This window comes from Saccopteryx bilineata, chromosome 4 (genome assembly GCF_036850765.1).
Source record: "Saccopteryx bilineata isolate mSacBil1 chromosome 4, mSacBil1_pri_phased_curated, whole genome shotgun sequence".
NCBI lineage: Eukaryota > Metazoa > Chordata > Mammalia > Chiroptera > Emballonuridae > Saccopteryx > Saccopteryx bilineata.
The window spans coordinates 128,009,392-128,027,387 of record NC_089493.1 but is presented as its reverse complement, the minus strand read 5'-3'; the positions used below and the strand labels follow the sequence as shown (position 1 = coordinate 128,027,387).

Below are 17,996 nucleotides of genomic sequence, written 5' to 3'. Positions count from 1 at the left end.
GTAGTTTCTAAAAGGCTAGTTGCAAGGTAGAATCTGAAACAATATCAAAGAACTTTTCATACTCCCCCCACTTCCCAAATTTATTAAAGAAAAAGCAATTATGGTAAATCTCTAGAATATGTGACATTTGATTTCCATACACATGCCAGAACATATATGGTTCCCAATTGTACTAAGTAGGTAAGAGGCTGAAACCCTAAAATGTTCCAACTTTCCCCAGTCTGTGGTGTCTGTCTTTGGATCAGTAACAATTGCCTGAACAGCTACTATGGCTAAATTTTTGTCTGTAGCTCTCTGAGCTCTTCTATAAAGCAGTTTCTCAGCCCTGGCCAGTGGCTCAGTGAACAGTTTCATCCCAGTGCACTAAGGTTGCAGGTCTGATCCCTGATCAAGGCACATGTTAGAAACAATCAATGTGTACACAACTAAGCAGAACAGCAAGTTGATGCTTCTCTCTCTCTCTCCTTCCCCTCCTCTCTCTCTCAAATCAATGGAAAAAAATTTTTTTAATGCAATTACAAAAAAACTCAAAAAACTGAATCTCCTGTGTCAGAAACGAGAATATGCTTGCCTGAAGCAACAGGCTCTAGTTTTGTTTAATTTGCTCTTTTGCTTGATTTGCTTTAGCAAAAGCATCCTGTATCAGAAGCTCCTGGAACAAAATTTGAATTGTCTTAAACATTACCAGGTAATCACCACGGTGCTGAATCTAAGGTTAGCCGACGCTTTAAAATCAAGATTTTTTACATCCAAATTGATCAATGGCTCTCATTTTTAGTTGCAGTGACAGGACTTTTTTGTTTAATGAGATACCAAGTTCTTGTATTTTTCCAGCTTTATCTCCATATTAAAGTCTGACAACAAAACCAAGAAAGCAGTCAATTGCTTCTTGTGGAGCTTGAATATTGAAAGAACAGTTAACATCTCTGAGATACTTTTCAAAGAATGTAGGCCAGTCACTGCTGTGGATGTTTCTAAAATTACCTGTCTTCAATCTTGTGTCTGATTTTCTGGTCTTCAAGCCAAGCAATAAAGTTTCTAAATCCTGTTCCACCTTTGCAGTTGAAGCCAGCAAGGTTGTGGTGGTTGAGGGCTGTCAGTTTGCACTGGAACATGGTCCAGGCTTCCTGCTCTGGTCCCCCAGGCTTTGGCCAGGAGAGGAGAGACAAGGAGTTGTGCATGGCACACACTGGAAACGCCTCATACTCACTATATTAAAACCCAAAGGCTTATTTTGTATTTTGAATGGATCATTTACCAATGTATGATTGTGAAATATCACAACTGGTCATTGGAACATTGGTCATATGAAAAACATTGGTTCATTATGTCATGCAGATCTTCTAAATATTCATGCAGTTTATTATGCAATAGCTCATCAAAAGTTTTTAAGTACTAGAAAGTTGTCAGTCTTTTTTTTTTTTTTTTTGTATTTTTCTGAAGCCGGAAACGGGGAGAGACAGACTCCCGTATGTGCCCGACTGGGATCCACCCGACACGTCCACCAGGGGCAACGCTCTGCCCACCGGGGGGCCACGCTCTGCCCCTCCGGGGTGTCGCTCAGCCGCGACCAGAGCCACTCCAGCGCCCGGAGCAGCGGCCAAGGAGCCATCCCCAGCGCCCGGGCCATCTTTGCTTCAATGGAGCCTCGGCTGTGGGAGGGGAAGAGAGAGACAGAGAGGAAGGAGGGGGCGGGGGTGGAGAAGCAAATGGACGCTTCCCCTATGTGCCCTGGCCGGGAATCGAACCCGGGTCCCCCGCACGCCAGGCCGACGCTCCACCGCTGAGCCAACCGGCCAGGGCCGAAAGTTGTCAGTCTTACAGTGGCAGATACACGTTTTCCAAAATTCTAATTTTCACTTTAAAACTTCAAACACTGAGAGCAGTTTTGCTTGAAATGGCAGTCATATTTCATTCATTTGAAGAAACACCTATGTTTATTTACCATCTGTCTACATAAACAGTTTGACAGTCATTCTTTCATGTAAAAATGGTGTTCCAACACAAAAGCACCTTGTTCAGGTCATAAATCAGGTTTTTCTGAGACAATCATTGTACTTTAGTATGCAGCAGTTACATGCATTACCTCCAATTTTGCCACATAAGCTATTACTATGTGTTTTTAAGGAATAGGACATAAAACTGGTAATTTTCACTGCTTCATGCAGGACAGAAGTGAAATTAGTACTTTTTACTGTGTAGCAGTGAAAAATACAATGAATAATAGTATAGGTTGGTGCCACTGATTTGATCTGCACTAAGGTTTCTATGGTTTTACCCACCCATGGTTTTTGCACCATCAGTACAAATGTCAGCACATTGGAAAAGGCAAATTTCTTAGTACACTGCTCACAAAAATTACAGGATCAGGGAACGAGCATACTCCAGTACTTTCAGCCTTTTTTTTTTTTTTTTTTTTTTTTTTTTTTTTGGTGACAGAGAATCAGAGAGGGACAGACAGGGACAGACAGGAAGGGAGAGAGATGAGAAGCATGAATTCTTCATTGTGGCACCTTAGTTGTTCATTGATTGCTTTCACATATGTGCCTTGACCAGGGGGCTACAGCAGACTGAGTGACCCCTTGCTCAAGCTGGCGACCTCGGGGTTTCAAACCTGGGTCCACTGTGTCCCAGTCCGACTATCTATTCACTGCGCCACCACCTGGTCAGGCTACTTTCAGCCTTTTGTAGTTCATTTCACCAATGAAATAATTGATTTTCATCTCATTTGCATAACTGAATAACTTTCTTTGACTTGTCATTTGCTTTTCTGATATTAATTTTAAAAAATCAAATTCCTATCGCTTCATATTAATTTTGAAATACCTATTTTTTGTGAGCAGTATATTATCATAGTTTGTCTTTCATTGACCATATTTTGAAAGCTACTTTATCAGTGTCACTCAACTTTTCTTTCTTTATTTATTTAAATATTTCTTTTGTTCTTTTTTATTATTATTTAATTAAATGAGAGGCAGAAAGGCAGAGAGACAGACTCCACCATGTGCCCCAACCGGGACCCACCAGGCAAACCCCATAATGAGTGATGCTCTGCTCATCTGGAGCCACTGTTCTGTTGCTTGGTAACATAGCTATTTTAGCACCTGAGGTGAGGCCATGGTGCTAACCTCAGCGCCTGGGGCCAACTTGCTCAAACCATTCAAGCCATGGCTACTGAAAGAGAAAAGGGAAGGAGAGAAGAGAAGAGAAGAGAAGAGAAGAGAAGAGAAGAGAAGAGAAGAGAAGAGAAGAGAAGAGGGAAGGATGGAGAAGCAGATGGTTGCTTCTACTGTATTCCCTGACCAAGAATTGAACTCAGGACCTCCACATGCCAGGCTGATGCTCTACCACTGAGCCAACTGGCCTGGGCCATTCAATTGTTCTTAACATCACTGTCAGGATGTTAAAAGGAACTACATGCAAATAATAAAATTTATAAAACGGTGTCATATGTTGAGGCCTTAAAAAGCTTGTCCTCTTGGAATTCATTTTCTTGACATCTTTACACTATTACTACAGTGTTATCTAGAAATCATAAAATAATTTATTAGTGCCTGAAGAAAATCTTGTCTACCTCCCTTTTGTTTACAGATAAGGAACCAAGGCAGCAGGCATTTTCTAGGCAAAGACAAACTTCAACAGGTATTTACTTATAAGTACGTGCTAAGAATCAGAAAATACTTCTCATTCCCTAGTTACTTAATCCCTAAAAATCTAAAAAATACAATTGTGATTAAGAGAAAAAATATATTATCAATTACAATCAGGTAATATTTGAATTATAACAGTTTCAAAGAGGCTAGCAAAGCAATCCTGAGAAGTGACTGGGATTATAGCTATTCTTAACACTGTTTAAACTAATGTTTTACTAAGGAAATGTTACCTAATACTTCATGATTTGCTCTACTCTCTGCCAAAATGTATTAAGTGCCAGGTCAATTGTGACAATTCTTTTAAACAGAACATAGCAAACAAACAAACAAAAACCTGCTATTGAACAATGTTTACGTTTTTAAAAAAATTACATGGGAGCCTGACCAGGCAGTGGCGCAGTGTATAGAGAATCGGCTTGGGACGCGGAGGACCCATGCTGGAAACCCTGAGGTCACTGGCTTGAGCATGGGCTCACCAGCTTGAGCGCAGGGTCACTGGTTTGAGCGTGGTATCCTAGACATGACCCCATGGTTGCCGGCTTGAGCAGGAAAAAGTCGCTGGTTTGAGCAAGGGGTCACTCGCTCTGCTGAACATCCCCCCTCTTCTGGTCAAGGCACATATGAGAAATCAATCAATGAACAACTAAGGAGCTGCAACGAAGAATTCATGCTTCTCATCTCTCTCCCTTCCTATCTATCTGTTCCTATCTGTCCCTCTCTCTGACTCTGTCAAAAAAAAAAAAAAAAAAAAAAAAAAAAAATTACATGGGTAAACTCCCAGCACAGTATTTGGCATTTCTCATTTATAACCTCAACACCCTTTGGTCTTAATACCAGATTTCTCATTTTTAAAAATAAAAAAAAGTTAATGTGCCAGAGTAGATGTGATCTCAGTAAGAACTTTCTAAGCTGCCTTCTGAGATACCAAACTTCTAATCTATGCATCAAGATACATCAAGAAATGAGACCATTATATTCTTGATGAAGTCAGATGACCATGTATCACTGGATGAATGAGAATTTAAAAGGAAGCAAGTTTAGGAAACTGAAATTATATATGATTTAAAAAATAGGCCCTGGCCGGTTGGCTCAGCGGTAGAGCGTCGGCCTGGCGTGCGGGGGACCCGGGTTCGATTCCCGGCCAGGGCACATAGGAGAGGTGCCCATTTGCTTCTCCATTCCCCCCTCCTTCCTCTCTGTCTCTCTCTTCCCCTCCCACAGCCAAGGCTCCATTGGAGCAAAGATGGCCCGGGCGCTGGGGATGGCTCCTTGGCCTCTGCCCCAGGCGCTGGAGTGGCTCTGGTCGTGGCAGAGCGACGCCCCGGAGGGGCAGAGTGTCGCCCCTGGTGGGCGTGCCGGGTGGATCCCGGTCGGGCGCATGCAGGAGTCTGTCTGACTGTCTCTCCCCGTTTCCAGCTTCAGAAAAATACAAAAAAAAATACAAAAAAAAAAAAAAAAAAAAAAAAAAAAAAAATATATATATATATATATATATATATATATGTCTGTCTGACTGTCTCTCCCCGTTTCCAGCTTCAGAAAAATACAAAAAAAAAAAAAAAATATATATATATATATTTTTTAAATATATAGTGACTAGTCTGACCAGGCAGTGTCACAGTAGATACAGCATCAGACTGGGACGTGGACGACCCGGGTTCGAAACCCCGAGGTCAGCAGCTTGAGCATGGGCTCATTTGGCTTGATCATAGGCTCACAGACATGACCCCATGATAGCTGCCTTGAGTCCAAAGGTGGCTGACTTGAGCCCAAGGTCGCTCACTTGAGCAAGGGATCACTCACTCTGCTGTAGCGCCCCTACTACACCCCCCCCCAGTCAATGCACAAATGAGAAAGCAATCACTGAACAACTAATGAACTGCACAAAGAATCGATGCTTCTTATCTCTCTCTCTTCCTGTCTGTCCCTATCTGTCCCTCTGTCTCTGTTAAAAAAAAAAGAAAGAAAAAGAAAAGCAAACAAGTCAAAAAAGTTCAATTATGCAAATGAGATGCAAAACCAACTTTTATTTCATTGTTGAAAATGCACTATACAAAAGGCTGAAAGTACTGAAGTATCTGCATGTTCCCTGATCCCCTAATTTTTGTGAGCAGTGTATGAGAAAGCAATGAACAACTAAGGTACCGCAATGAAGAATTGATGCTTCTCATCTCTACCTTTCTGTCTCTCTGTATCTGTCCCTCTTTGTCTCTCTCTCTCTCTGTCAAAAGTAAGGAGAGAGAGAGAGAGAGAGAGAGATCATCAATGTCACCATCACAGGTCAGGTCCACATGAAAACAGATTTTAATTCATTTTTTTTTTAATCATGAGTTAAACATTGGAATGAGCTACAACACAAAATAGCTCAGTTATTTATTTGTAATCAAGCAGAGATTGGAATGTTACGGAGAAGATTCTTTAGAGACATTAGGCAACAACAGGGGCTCTCAACCCTGAATGTACATGAAAATAATCCAGGGAAAGGAAGATTTTTGGTTTAGTTTAATGACAATGCCTAATCCAAACCCTAGAGACCCATTTTTAGTCTTGGGTGGGCCTAAGTGCCCTCAGTTCTAAAAATCCTCAAGTAAAGAAATCTAATAAGTAGATAGCATCATTGTCAACATATTGGTTGTGATATTATGCTATTGTTTTGCAAGACGTTACCATTGCAGAAAAATCAGTAAAGGGTACTGCACAAATGAGAAAGCAATCACTGAACAACTAAGGAGCTGCACAGAGAATTGAACTAATGAGCTGCACAGAGATCTCTCTCTCTCTCTCTCTGCGTTACTTCTTGCAACTGCATGTGAATCTATAATTATTTCAAAATAAAAAGTGTGATGAAAAAAATCCTCAGATGATCCTGCTATGTAACTGAGATTAAAAAATAACCAGCGGACTGGAGAATCTCAAATTCCTGCGAAATCTAACTACAAACTATTCTTTTAATTTTAGCCACTGAAAGGTAATTAGAATGCTTATCATTTAAAGGTATAATAATGCTTTGCAAAGCCAAGTACAAACATTTAAGGTTAATCCAAACTAAAATGTCCAAAACTACTATGCTCTCCTATTGGTATATATAAATTGACTGGATAAACACGATATACAGCTGTCATTCACCTCTTGACTAAGCCTGGTCTATGCGTGTGCATAAAACAGTAGGTGGCCTCTAAGGTAGCCCCATGGATCCCTGCTTCCGGGCCTTCACACTTTTGTGTAATCCTCTCCTCCTGATTATGGGCTGGACTTAGTTACTCACAAGTAGAATATGGCAATGTACTGGGATGTCATTTTCTGAGATGAAGTTATAAAAAGACTGTGGCTTCCGTCTTGGGGGCTCCCCTCTTCAACTCCCTCTTCTGAAGGAAAGAAGCTAGTGTCACACGCTATGGAAAAGCCCACATATGACAAGGACTGATGTCTCTGGGCAACAACCAGCCAGTGAAATTCTGAGGCCTGCCAATAGCCACATAAGTGACCTTAGAAGAGGATCCTCTCTCAATCAACCTTGAGACCTGCTATGCTGCTTGACACTTTGGCTGTAGCATTATAAAGAGACCCTGAGCTAGGTGCATCCAGTAAAGCTGCATCAAGAACTATGACCCATAGAAACTGTAATAAATGTTTGTGGGTTTTTAAAAATATTTTATTTTTATCCATTTTAGAGAGGGGAGAGGGGAGAGGGGAGAGGGGAGGGGGGGAACCAGAAGCATCAAGTCCCACATGAGCCTTGATCAGGCAAGCCCAGGGTTTTGAACCTGCAAGCTCAGCATTCCAGGTCAACACTTTATCCACTGCACCACCACAGGTCAGGCTAAATGTTTGTTGTTTTAAAGCCACTAAGTTTGGGGGAGATATAAAGCTAATGAGAAGTAATTCATGTAGCTACCACAGGTCAAACTCCCAAAAAGAAATCTAATATGATGACTTCTGCCTACCTTTCTTCATAGTATCAAACCTCTAAGCGTCTATAACACTATCACCAACAATTTATAACCTCTTCTGCTTTGGCTTACCTCACCATAAGCCAGACATCTTCCTCTTTCTTTTCGTTTAATTTCTCAGTATGGCTTCCTATGCCTCTATCCTAGACATATTTCAGATCTCGATTCCTATTACTCTTCACATAGCACTTGACTAAACTTCTTACTGACCTAATAGCTATGAATGTCTAAATTCAAAGAGATCATGAACTCCAGAAGTCTTCTCACAGTCTCTTCAACATTTAGTACAGTACTGAGCAGCCTTTACAGTATCCAAGACCTTATATTCCTTGCAGTGTATTAAATCAACTCAACTATTTTTGTTTAAAACAAAAATCAAAACCACTAGCAGTGGGGAAGGGTGGAAGGAAAACCAAGTATTCCAAATTAGAATGTGAGATGTCATCAGCTTGGTTTGCACACTGGAAAGAACTGAGTAAAGACCACCTTATATGCAGGATAATAATATTATGACAAATTCCCTCAATTCTATGATTAGGCTACTAAGTGTTGTTCAGGCTCTTAAAATTTTTCCTTTCATTAGTTTCTTCACCTCTGTAGTAATTTCCAACTAGTTAAACCAGAGGTCAGGAACCTTTTTGGCTGAGAGAGCCATGAACGCCACATATTTTAAAATGTAATTCTGTGAGAGCCATAAAAAAACCCCGTGTACATTATGCATTATCCAATAAAAATTTGGTGTTGTCCCGGAGGACAGCTGTGATTGGCTCCAGCCACCCGCAACCATGAACATGAGCGGTAGGAAATGAATGGATTGTAATACATGAGAATGTTTTATATTTTTAATGTTATTTTTTTTTTATTAAAGACTTGTTAGCGAGCAAGATGCAGCCATCAAAACAGCCACATCGGCTCGTGAGCCATAGGTTCCTGACCCGAGTTAAACCAAGGAGAACCTGACCAGAAGGTGGCACAGTGGATAGAGCATCAGACTGAGACGCATAAGACCCAGGTTTGAAACCCAGAGGTCATCCGGCTTGAGCACAGGCTCACCAGCTTGAGCATGGGGTCACTGGCTTGAGCCCAAGGTCTCACTCGCTCTGCTGCGCCCCCCCCCCCCCCGGCCCCGCCACATCAAGACACATGAGAAAGCAATCAATGAACAACTAAGGTACCCCAAAGAATTGATGCTTCTCGTCTCTCTCCCTTCCAGTCTGTCTGTCCCTACCTGCCCCCCCATCAAAAAAAAAAAAAAAAAAAAAGAAGAAACATTGCTGTTAAAAGTTCAAATATGCCTGGCCTGTGGTGGCGCAGTGAATAAAGCGTTGACCTGGAATGCTGAAGTCACCGGTTCAAAACCCTGGGCTTGCCTGGTCAAGGTACATATGGGAGTTGATGCTTCCTGTTTTTCCTCCCACCCTTCTCTCTCTCTTTCTCTCTCTCTCTCTTCTCTAAAATGAATAAATAAAAATAATTAAAAATAAATAAAATCAATCAATAAAAAATTTACAAAAAAGTTCAAATACATCAGTAGTTCTTTTTATCTTTTTTAAAGTGAGAGTAGGGGAGATAAGAGAGACTCCTGCATGCACCCAGACCAGGCTCTATCTGGCAACCCCCATCTGGTGCCAATGCTCTGCCCATGTTGGGCCATGCTTGCAACTAAGCTATTTTTAGCATCTGAGGAGGAGGCTCCAACAGAGCCATCTTCAGCACTTGAACCAATCAAGCCATGGCTGTGGGAGGGGAAGAGAGAGAGGAAGAGAAGAAGAGAAGGGTGGGGGGAGAAGCAGATGGGTCACCTATCCTGTTCCGGGAATTGAACCTGGAACTTCCACACACCAGATAGATGCTCTACCACTGAGCTAACCAGCCAGGGCCAGTGGTTCTCAAACGTCAGCATGTATTAGCATCACCTGGACTGCTTGTTAAAACAGACTGCTGGACTCCACTCCCAGAATTTCTGATTCAGTAAGAATTAATGTAATTTGGCCTGACCTGTGGTGGCGCAGTGGATAAAGCGTCGACCTGGAAATGCTGAGGTCGCCGGTTTGAAACCCTGGGCTTGCCTGGTCAAGGCACATATGGGAGTTGATGTTTCCAGCTCCTCCCCCCCCCCTTCTCTCTCTTTCTCTGTCTCTCCCTCTCCTCTCTAAAATGAATAAATAAATAAATAATAAAAAAAATAAAAAAAAAGAATTAATGTAATTTAAAGCTTATAGCTCAAGGAGATCAAGTGGAAAAACAGTTCAAGAGGAGTAAACCATACCCAACACCCTAATAGCTTCAAAACACATACCCACCCCAAAGGGGTCTCATAGAATGTCATCTGGGTCCTGCTTCAATAGTGGAAAGGAAGGTCATTGAGCTAAAGCCTGCCAGGCTTAAATGCCTCTGCTGTGAGGAAACAGGGGCACTGGAAGGTAGGCTTCCCCCTTGCTCCTCTAAGAGAGGGTTCAGTCTCTTCCAGCCCTGCTCCAGCCACCTATGACCTAACCTTGCCCAGAAAGCTGGGGTTTGCCACTGAATGCTGAAGGTGCCCAGGGCCATCCGCCCCACCTACAACACTGTGGACGAGCCTAGGGTATTTCTTCCAAGAAGCAGGTAAACTGATCTCATTTGCACAAGGGCCACTTAACTATGTTTTGCCTGAATAGTCAGGTTTTTTATTCTTCCCTCAAAGATCTCTGCTGTGGGTGTTGATAGTCCTATTTTCTGCTGCTTTGCTTAATATATAGTGTTTCCTTTATCCCTCCTTCCTCAATGCCCCACTCATATTTCAGACTTGGACCTACTCCTAATTTAGAGCTCTCTTTCCTCCTTTTGCCAACTTGTATTATGAATTTACCTTTGCCACCCAGCTTAGTGTATCCCAAGGTTCTCTTTACCATGCCACAGTCGCAGAGCTCCAGGGAAAAGCAACCTGGTCTCTACTCTCCAGGCAGAGGAGAACAGAAGCTCCATATCCACACATGCTGCAAATGGCTTTTCCAGTCTACCTGAATCATTACCAGCTAGAACCAGCGGTCATTGGGACTTGGACATGAGCTGCAAAGTATAGAATGGTGACAACAATTCCAGTGCCATGCGGACTTTTCCTGTGTGGACTTTTCCTGGACTCCTGCTCCCTGTGACAGCTTTAAATGGACTGAACTGTGGTTGGGTTGCATTTTTCAGGGATTTGGCATGGTGATGGGGCCAACTTGGTCTTGGCGAACATGTTAAGGACACTACTCTTTTATGGATTCTTGCTGTATTGGCCAAGAGTTTGCTTAAAGGCTTTTAATCACTGTAAAAAAAAAAATAGAGGACTGGATGAAGAAGATGGGGCACATACACACCAGGGTCTACTATTCAGCTAGGAGAAACTATGACATCCGATCACTTACAGCAGAATGGTGGAGTCTTGGTAGCATTGTGCGGAGTGAAATAAGTGAATCAGAAAAAAACAGGAACTGCAGGACTCCATACATTGGTGGGACATAAAAGCGAGTCTAAGAGGCATGGACAGGAGTGTGGTGGTTACGGGGTGTGGGGGGAGGGAAGGAGGGAGAGGGGGAGGGGGAGGGGTACAGAGAGAACTGGATGGAGGGTGGTGGAGGACGATCTCTCTTCGGGTGATGGGTATGCAACAGAACTGAATGACAAGATAACCTGAAAATGTTTTCTTTGAATGTATGTACCCTGATTTATTGATGTCACCCCATTAAAATAAAAATTTATTTATAAAAAAAAACCAAAAAAACCCCCACACATACCCACACTCACACATTCTCTTTCTCCCCTCCCCCCCTTACCCCCCTACACTCCTTCCAAACAAGCTGACCAAATTAAGCTCATCTTGATACGCACACTGGAGTTCAACTTCTTGAAAACAATGAGGATCTCAAATTAAGGATGCTAAACAAAACACTGATCAATCTAGTAGTTCAACTCCCTTAACTTTACAGTTTTAAGAAATAAATAGCAAAACAAAAACTAAAAGTTGAGATATAAATTAATTTGCCAATTAGAAGAAAATTCGTGGCTAGAACTGACTCCCAGTCAGTGGAAAATATGCTGGAATAAAGTATTCCTCAATTTATGCTTAAGGTTAAACCTTAGAATCTCATCTTAGAAGTTCTTTAAATTTTGTAATTAAACAAATAGGTGAAATATCAACAGCCAACAGAAAATTCCCCCGCCAAGAGTTAGGGTTTTTTTTTTACTGATTTTTATTGTGTTTACATAGATTCTAGTGTCCCCCCGAATGCATCCCCTTTCCCCGAGTTAGGTTATTTTTAAAACAAGTTATGTAGCATAATAAATCTAATAGCAAAATGCCTGATCACCTCTTTTTACCTCCTTCCTCTCTGACCACTCTATCCAAAAAGCCCCCTCCTTCTGTACACTCTGTAAATGTGGCATTCCTAAGGGGTATGCCTTTTTCACTCTACTCATCCTCCCTAACAGTGAAAATCATGACAGTGCATGATCCGTGACTATTCTAGTGGTTCAGAACTATCATTGCAGTGGCTAAAAATACATAGATGATCAGGCTCCAACTCAGAATAAACTAATGAATAACAATCTCTGGGAATGGAGCTCAATATTGGTCTGGGAAAGGACCTTTATATTGCTTCCAAGGTAAAAACTATGCCCTCCACATAATATGGTAACTGGAACACAAGGCACAACCAATTGTGCTGAACACTGTTATGGAAACACAAAATGGCATGTTTATACATCCCTCAATTGCAGAATTGTGCAGTGTTTAAAAAACTACCTAGCTACTTAGGCAATCACACTAAAAATAACCCTACTTCTTAATATTAGCAAAACTAATTAATAAATCTAGTTTTGTAAGTTAAGGGGTTCTAGCATTTCTCTACATTTCTCTATCACTAGTATAGGTTAAAGCTGAAGAAAATCCCTACCCTTTTTTTTTTTTAAAGATTTTATTTATTTATTCATTTTAGAGAGGAGAGAGAGAGAGAGAGCGAGAAGGGAGGAGCAGGAAGCATCAACTCCCATATGTGCCTTGACCAGGCAAGCCCAGGGTTTTGAACCGGCGACCTCAGCATTTCAGGTCGATGCTTTATCCACTGCGCCACCACAGGTCAGGCCCTACCCTTTTCTTGAAAGTTCAAAAAAAAAAATAAAAAAAAAATAAAAATAAAATAAAAAAAAAGAAAGTTCAAAAGATAAGCTAGGTAGCCACAAAGGGTTTAAATAAAACACCACCAAATTAAACTATAACAGAGTCACAGAAAGCCAGAAAACCAACAATTTTCTAAAAGTGTTGACTTATTTGAATACTAGAACTAATCAGCAGATATCTACAAATAATAGTATGTATCTGTTGCTGCCCTGAACTACTCTCCCAGAAAAATTCATCAAATTCCCAAGGAAGATCAACTTGACAACCTTTTTACTTTTCAATCATTTTCTCTTGCAAATTTATTTTCAAAGTCAATAACACAGCTGATTTCATACTGAAAAGTAGCACTGGGGTGGGGCAACAGGGGATATAATTTTTTTAGAATTAACAGTAAACTCTCTAATTTGAACTAAGTAAAACAATGGTTTTTAACTTAATAAACTTAAAACTCATTTTAACATTAAACCAACATTAGGTTTTTAAGTTGAAAAACCTACACAGGTATTTAAACTCTCTACAAATATAAAGAGGTCTTATAAATCCATAAAAGATAAATATCCCAAAGGGGGTAAAAAGTAAGCAAACACAAAGGACAATTTACAAAAGACACATCAATAAACATGTTAGAAGTTCAATCTCATCAGTATTAAAAAAAGAGGAAAATTTACAAATGACCATTTTATCCCAACCGGCGGGGGAAAACTAGCATAACCTTTCAGAAGGCAATATGGTAATGTTTGGAAATAAGCAAATCCTTTGACCCAGCAATTCAATTTATCCTAAGAAAAATATGAAAACATTCAACAATTTATCTATGAAGTTATTCTCAATGAGGTTTGTAAAAGCTAAAATCGAATAAAAAGGTCAATAACAGATTGATTAAATAGTTCATTTAGATCTGTGATCATGTAAGAAAATTGATGTCTTCTGCTTTTTTCCTACTGAAAACATAAGAACAACATACAGTACCATTCTGTTATTAAAAATATGTATAGCTTAACCAGAGGGTATGGAAAGAACTACAGTTACAAATTTTGGTGTAACTCTCTGGGTGACAGCTTACTTTATCTACTTTTCTGGCCCAAGTTTTTTCTTACAGTGTGCATGTATTATCTGTGTAACTTTTAAAGTTTAACTCTATTAACATAAATAACTTGTATCATAACCAGAGCCTAGTGTAGATCTATTAAGTATATACTATTTGGAGAAAAGATGGCCTGGGATAAAATCCTATCCTTTGATTTACTAACATTTACTAAATATGAACTTTTAACAAGGGATACTTGACTTATATATTCAAGAATTCTATTTAAAAACATACTTAACATAAAGTGGACTAAAAAAAATTTTTCAAAAACCAAGCATGGAAACATGGTAAAAGTACACCTTAAAAATCCCTAGTATTTTGTATGTCTTTTTAGTTCAGTTCATTCACATTTATTCTCCCCCATAAAATAACAAGAGAATGAGTGAAGTGGAATGCATTACCTACATGTCTGTTACAGAACTAATATAAAGAACTTGTAAGGTTTGGCCTCAGTGACTAAGGCACACCTGAGAGCTGAGAAAGTTGGATGAGATTTAACTATGTGAAAACAGACTTTAAGTTAAAAAGTTTAAAAGAATTCAACATTTTACTGTGAATTCTTTTGATAAAGTTTCCTCAAAAAAAAAAAAAAAAGAAAGAAAACTTCTCAATCTAGTAGTCTAAGAAGTCAACTGTTATACTGTGGAGATCAGAAAAAGAACAATAAAATTTAACTGTCTTCTTCAATCCTTCAATTTCCTCCTTAGACTGCATTATCTATATACAAGTTTAAGATTTCCAATGTTCAGTAATAGCACCGGACATCACAGATTTTTTTTGCAATTATTCAAAACACCGCCTTCAAATTGTTGGTTAAATTTTCAAAAGAAAATGCTACTTCCTGGACATTCAACAAGTAGGCAGTGAAATACTGCTAATTTGCCGGTGAACATGAGCCATCAATTTTAAGGGGGAAAAAATGTAATGACTGATATATGACATACAAGAAGGCAATAGTAACTTGCAGCCTATGTATATTTTCTTCCCTGTAACTTTTGTTTTCTAGAAGTTGCACTGAATCAAGACTTCATTTTTATTCTTCAATCGTATACCTGACTCTTCATCGTAACTGGTTTTCCTAAACAAATGGAAACTTATTTCCTAAAGCTCTAAAATGCAAAATCTGACCCACAAGAAGGTTAAACAAAATGTGGTTATCAATTTAAATCAAGCCTATCTTACTGAACACGAAACAGAAATTACAAAGAGAGAGAAGCCCAAGAGAAAAAAGCCTACACTTTCTAAATCACAATCGAGTCTTGTCTAACATCAGACAAGAACGCTGCGTTTTGTTGTTGTTCCAGCTGCAAGGCTGGGTATGCAATCTGCAGTTAACTTCTTACAGCTCCAATTCAAATCATAAGCTGCTGCTGGGAAAAGTTGCAGTTAGGTCCCAAACAAACAGCAAAGACGTAAAAAGATGCAAGCAGAGTTCACCACAGGAAAAGAAGGAGGCCCATCAGCAGAAGTAATTCCCTTCCCCCACCTTTCAGTAGGCACTTAAGACTGCCAAGCAGATCCATTTCTGTATTAGCTGATGCCCACTTGGGGCCACGGTACACCAAACTGCTCTTAGGCCTACTCTAACGTCTTCCAAAAGTGCTCAAGTGAGACTGAAGGCCAGGGTAAACCTGTTAGGGGCCCAGTTTTTCCTGCTCTTCTCCACCACCCCCTCCACCCCGCCCTTGCAGGCGCTCCTCCGGCCAAGGGAAGGACACCAGAGCCAGGGACAGGCAGGAATTGCCCGCAACAGAAGTCTCGGGCGGCCGGAGGCCTCCGCCATAGCAGGACCGGGAAAGCACCGCCCCCAGCGCACCTCCCCACACCGGCTAACCGGCGAATGTCTTCTTTCGACACCCTCTGTCCCCAGCAGAGGCAGCGGAGGAGAGAAGGGCGGGGAAGCATCCGGCCGAGCTGCGCACCGGGCCCAAGCCTGCCCCCCGGGGCCGCGCGGGCCGCCCAATTCTGCTCCCTCGTCCAGCCAGCGCAGTGGCCACCCTCACCTGGATGACCTCGTTGACCTCCCGGATACATTCCACCATGTGTTGCAAAATCTGCTCGGCCGTGAGCACCTCGTAGCGGTAATCCTCCTCCTGCTCCAGCCCCGGCCCGCCGCCGCCGCCGCTGCCGCCGCCGCCGCCCGGCCCCAGAGCGCTGCCGCCGCCGCCGCCGGTCTCCCCGCACAGCAGTCCGTCCCGCTCCCCACCGACGCCCAGCCCGGGCTCCACCAGCTCCACCTCGCCCAGATCCAGGTTATCATCATCCGGCTCGTCGTCGTCCTCTTCCTCCTCTGCGCCGCTGTCCTCCTCGCTGCACTCTTCATCCTCATCGAACTCGTAGTTGTAGCCCTCGTCCGAGTCCATGGCGCGACGCGCGGGGGGCCGGCGGGCGCTGGCCCTGAGGCGGGGAGAGGGCGTGGACGCCCAGGCCCCGACTCTCTCACCGGCTCCGGCTAATGTCCGGACGCAGGCCTGGCTCCGGCCCCGCGGGCCGCGGCTCCTCCCCGGGCGCGGCGGTTGGCAGTTGGCGGCGGGGAGGGCGCGGAGGCGGGAGGCAGCGAGCGAGGGGGCCGCTCGCCGCCCGCCTCAGTCAAACTCAGCTCCGCTCCGGCCTCCGAGAGAAAAAAGTCCCCGGCGCCACCTCCACGGCCGCGGTTACCGCTACTGAGCCAACAAAGGGGCGTGCGTCACCGCGTCGCGCTGCGTAGTCACGTCACTACTCTTGGCGTCACCGCGCCCCGCCCCGCCGCCCCTGCGTGGATTGTGGGGAGACCCCACGGCCGGGCCTTGGCCTGGGAGCGAGGCACTGCAAGAGTTGCCTTCCCGGTTCCTGCTGCGGTCGCCCTGTGGGTGGATACCCGTGGATACTTGAGGAAGCTGTGACCTCCCAGTCCCTACCAGAGGCCCTACCCTCGGCCCCCAGACCGCCCTGGAGGTCTTTTTTTGGCCGCAGGCCTTACGGATGCAGCCCCCTCTGCAACCTGGTGGAAAGCGGCCTTCTCACCCGCCTTAGAGCTATTCCGGGGAGCTGTCGGCTCTTGAGCCAAAATTCCCGTTGCCCAGGCTGCTGAATGGAAATGTGTTTTGCGCAGAACCTCTAAACTGTGATAACTGCGCCTCGTTTTAAGAAGTTTGATTCCGTGCCCAGGGACAGATGTGCCCCAGCAACAGAGTCGTCCGTGGTGACACCATTTAAACCAGCTTTTCCTGAACTCCGCTCGCGGAACACGGATTAATTGAGCAGTGTCCAGGGGCTTTGCCCGTCTTACCTCTCGTCCTCGTGGAGCCACAGTGCCCCGTCTGCTTCGGAATGGGATAGACCAAGGCCACAGAACACGTGTCCCGTTAGCCTCTGCGTGACCTGTAGTATCAGTCATAAAAGTACTTTCTAATGTACACATGTCGTATGTCTTAGGTACTACAGAGTATGTAATAGGGTTTTAATACAACACAATTCGGGCAATAATAGAAATACCTACAAGGACCAACTATAGTGGAAAGGGGGTGTTTGACTCTTATCTGGACATGTGCTATGCGAGCTGAATGTGAACGGGTGCTAGAAGTAGTTTGGTTTGTGGAGCTTAAAGTGTAAGGAGGGGGTAAATGGCAAGATAAAATAGTAAGGTATTTTATGCCATTCTCAGAGTGGACTTGAATCTTTTTGTAAGTAGGACAGGAGAGCCGAACAGGTGTTCTAAAGGAAGAAGAGGTGTAAGAAAGCTCTCTCTTGGGATAACTTGGAGGATTTTGTCAAGATTGAAAATCTTTTCAAATATCAATCCCTAACTCATTGGTAAATTGTACTATGCAACGTACAGGTTCCCTTTGGGAATTGATTTTTGAAAAGTTAAAAATTATGCAATATATATAAGCCTCTACTAATTTGTCCATTTTTTTGAGTTTTAAATAATCGAATTTGCAAATTAAAGCTTTTAACAACAATGCAGGCAGGTCTTGGTCCTTTCCTTCTGTTTCTCTTTAGCAGCTCTATGTTGTTGCTACAACTGGGGCAAGCTAAGGACACTAGCAACCCTGTCTCTCCACCCCATCCCCATTGTTATATGCCTACAGAAAAAATCAGTACCCTAAACCCCTTTGCCCTCTCTCTTTTTTTTTTTTTTTTACCTTGTACACCTACTTTGAATGAACCCTACCATTCATATCCTA

General features: G+C 42.6%; 1 protein-coding gene and 1 pseudogene across 2 annotated transcripts in view; both read right to left on the bottom strand.

Moving 5' to 3' along the window:
- The window catches only part of ARIH1 (ariadne RBR E3 ubiquitin protein ligase 1), a 125,388-nt gene extending 107,633 nt beyond the window's left edge, over positions 1-17,755 (bottom strand). Inside the window, exon 1 of one of the 2 annotated variants that reach the window (XM_066278063.1) lies at positions 15,834-17,755. In XM_066278063.1, coding sequence (XP_066134160.1) covers positions 15,834-16,159 — 326 coding nt within the window. In that variant the 5' untranslated portion in view covers positions 16,160-17,755. The remainder of the gene's footprint in view (positions 1-15,833) is intronic. The other variant, XM_066278062.1, reaches the window with a different exon arrangement.
- LOC136335369 (RNA transcription, translation and transport factor protein pseudogene) lies at positions 473-1,269 on the bottom strand (annotated as a pseudogene).
- Positions 17,756-17,996: the final 241 nt, after the last annotated feature.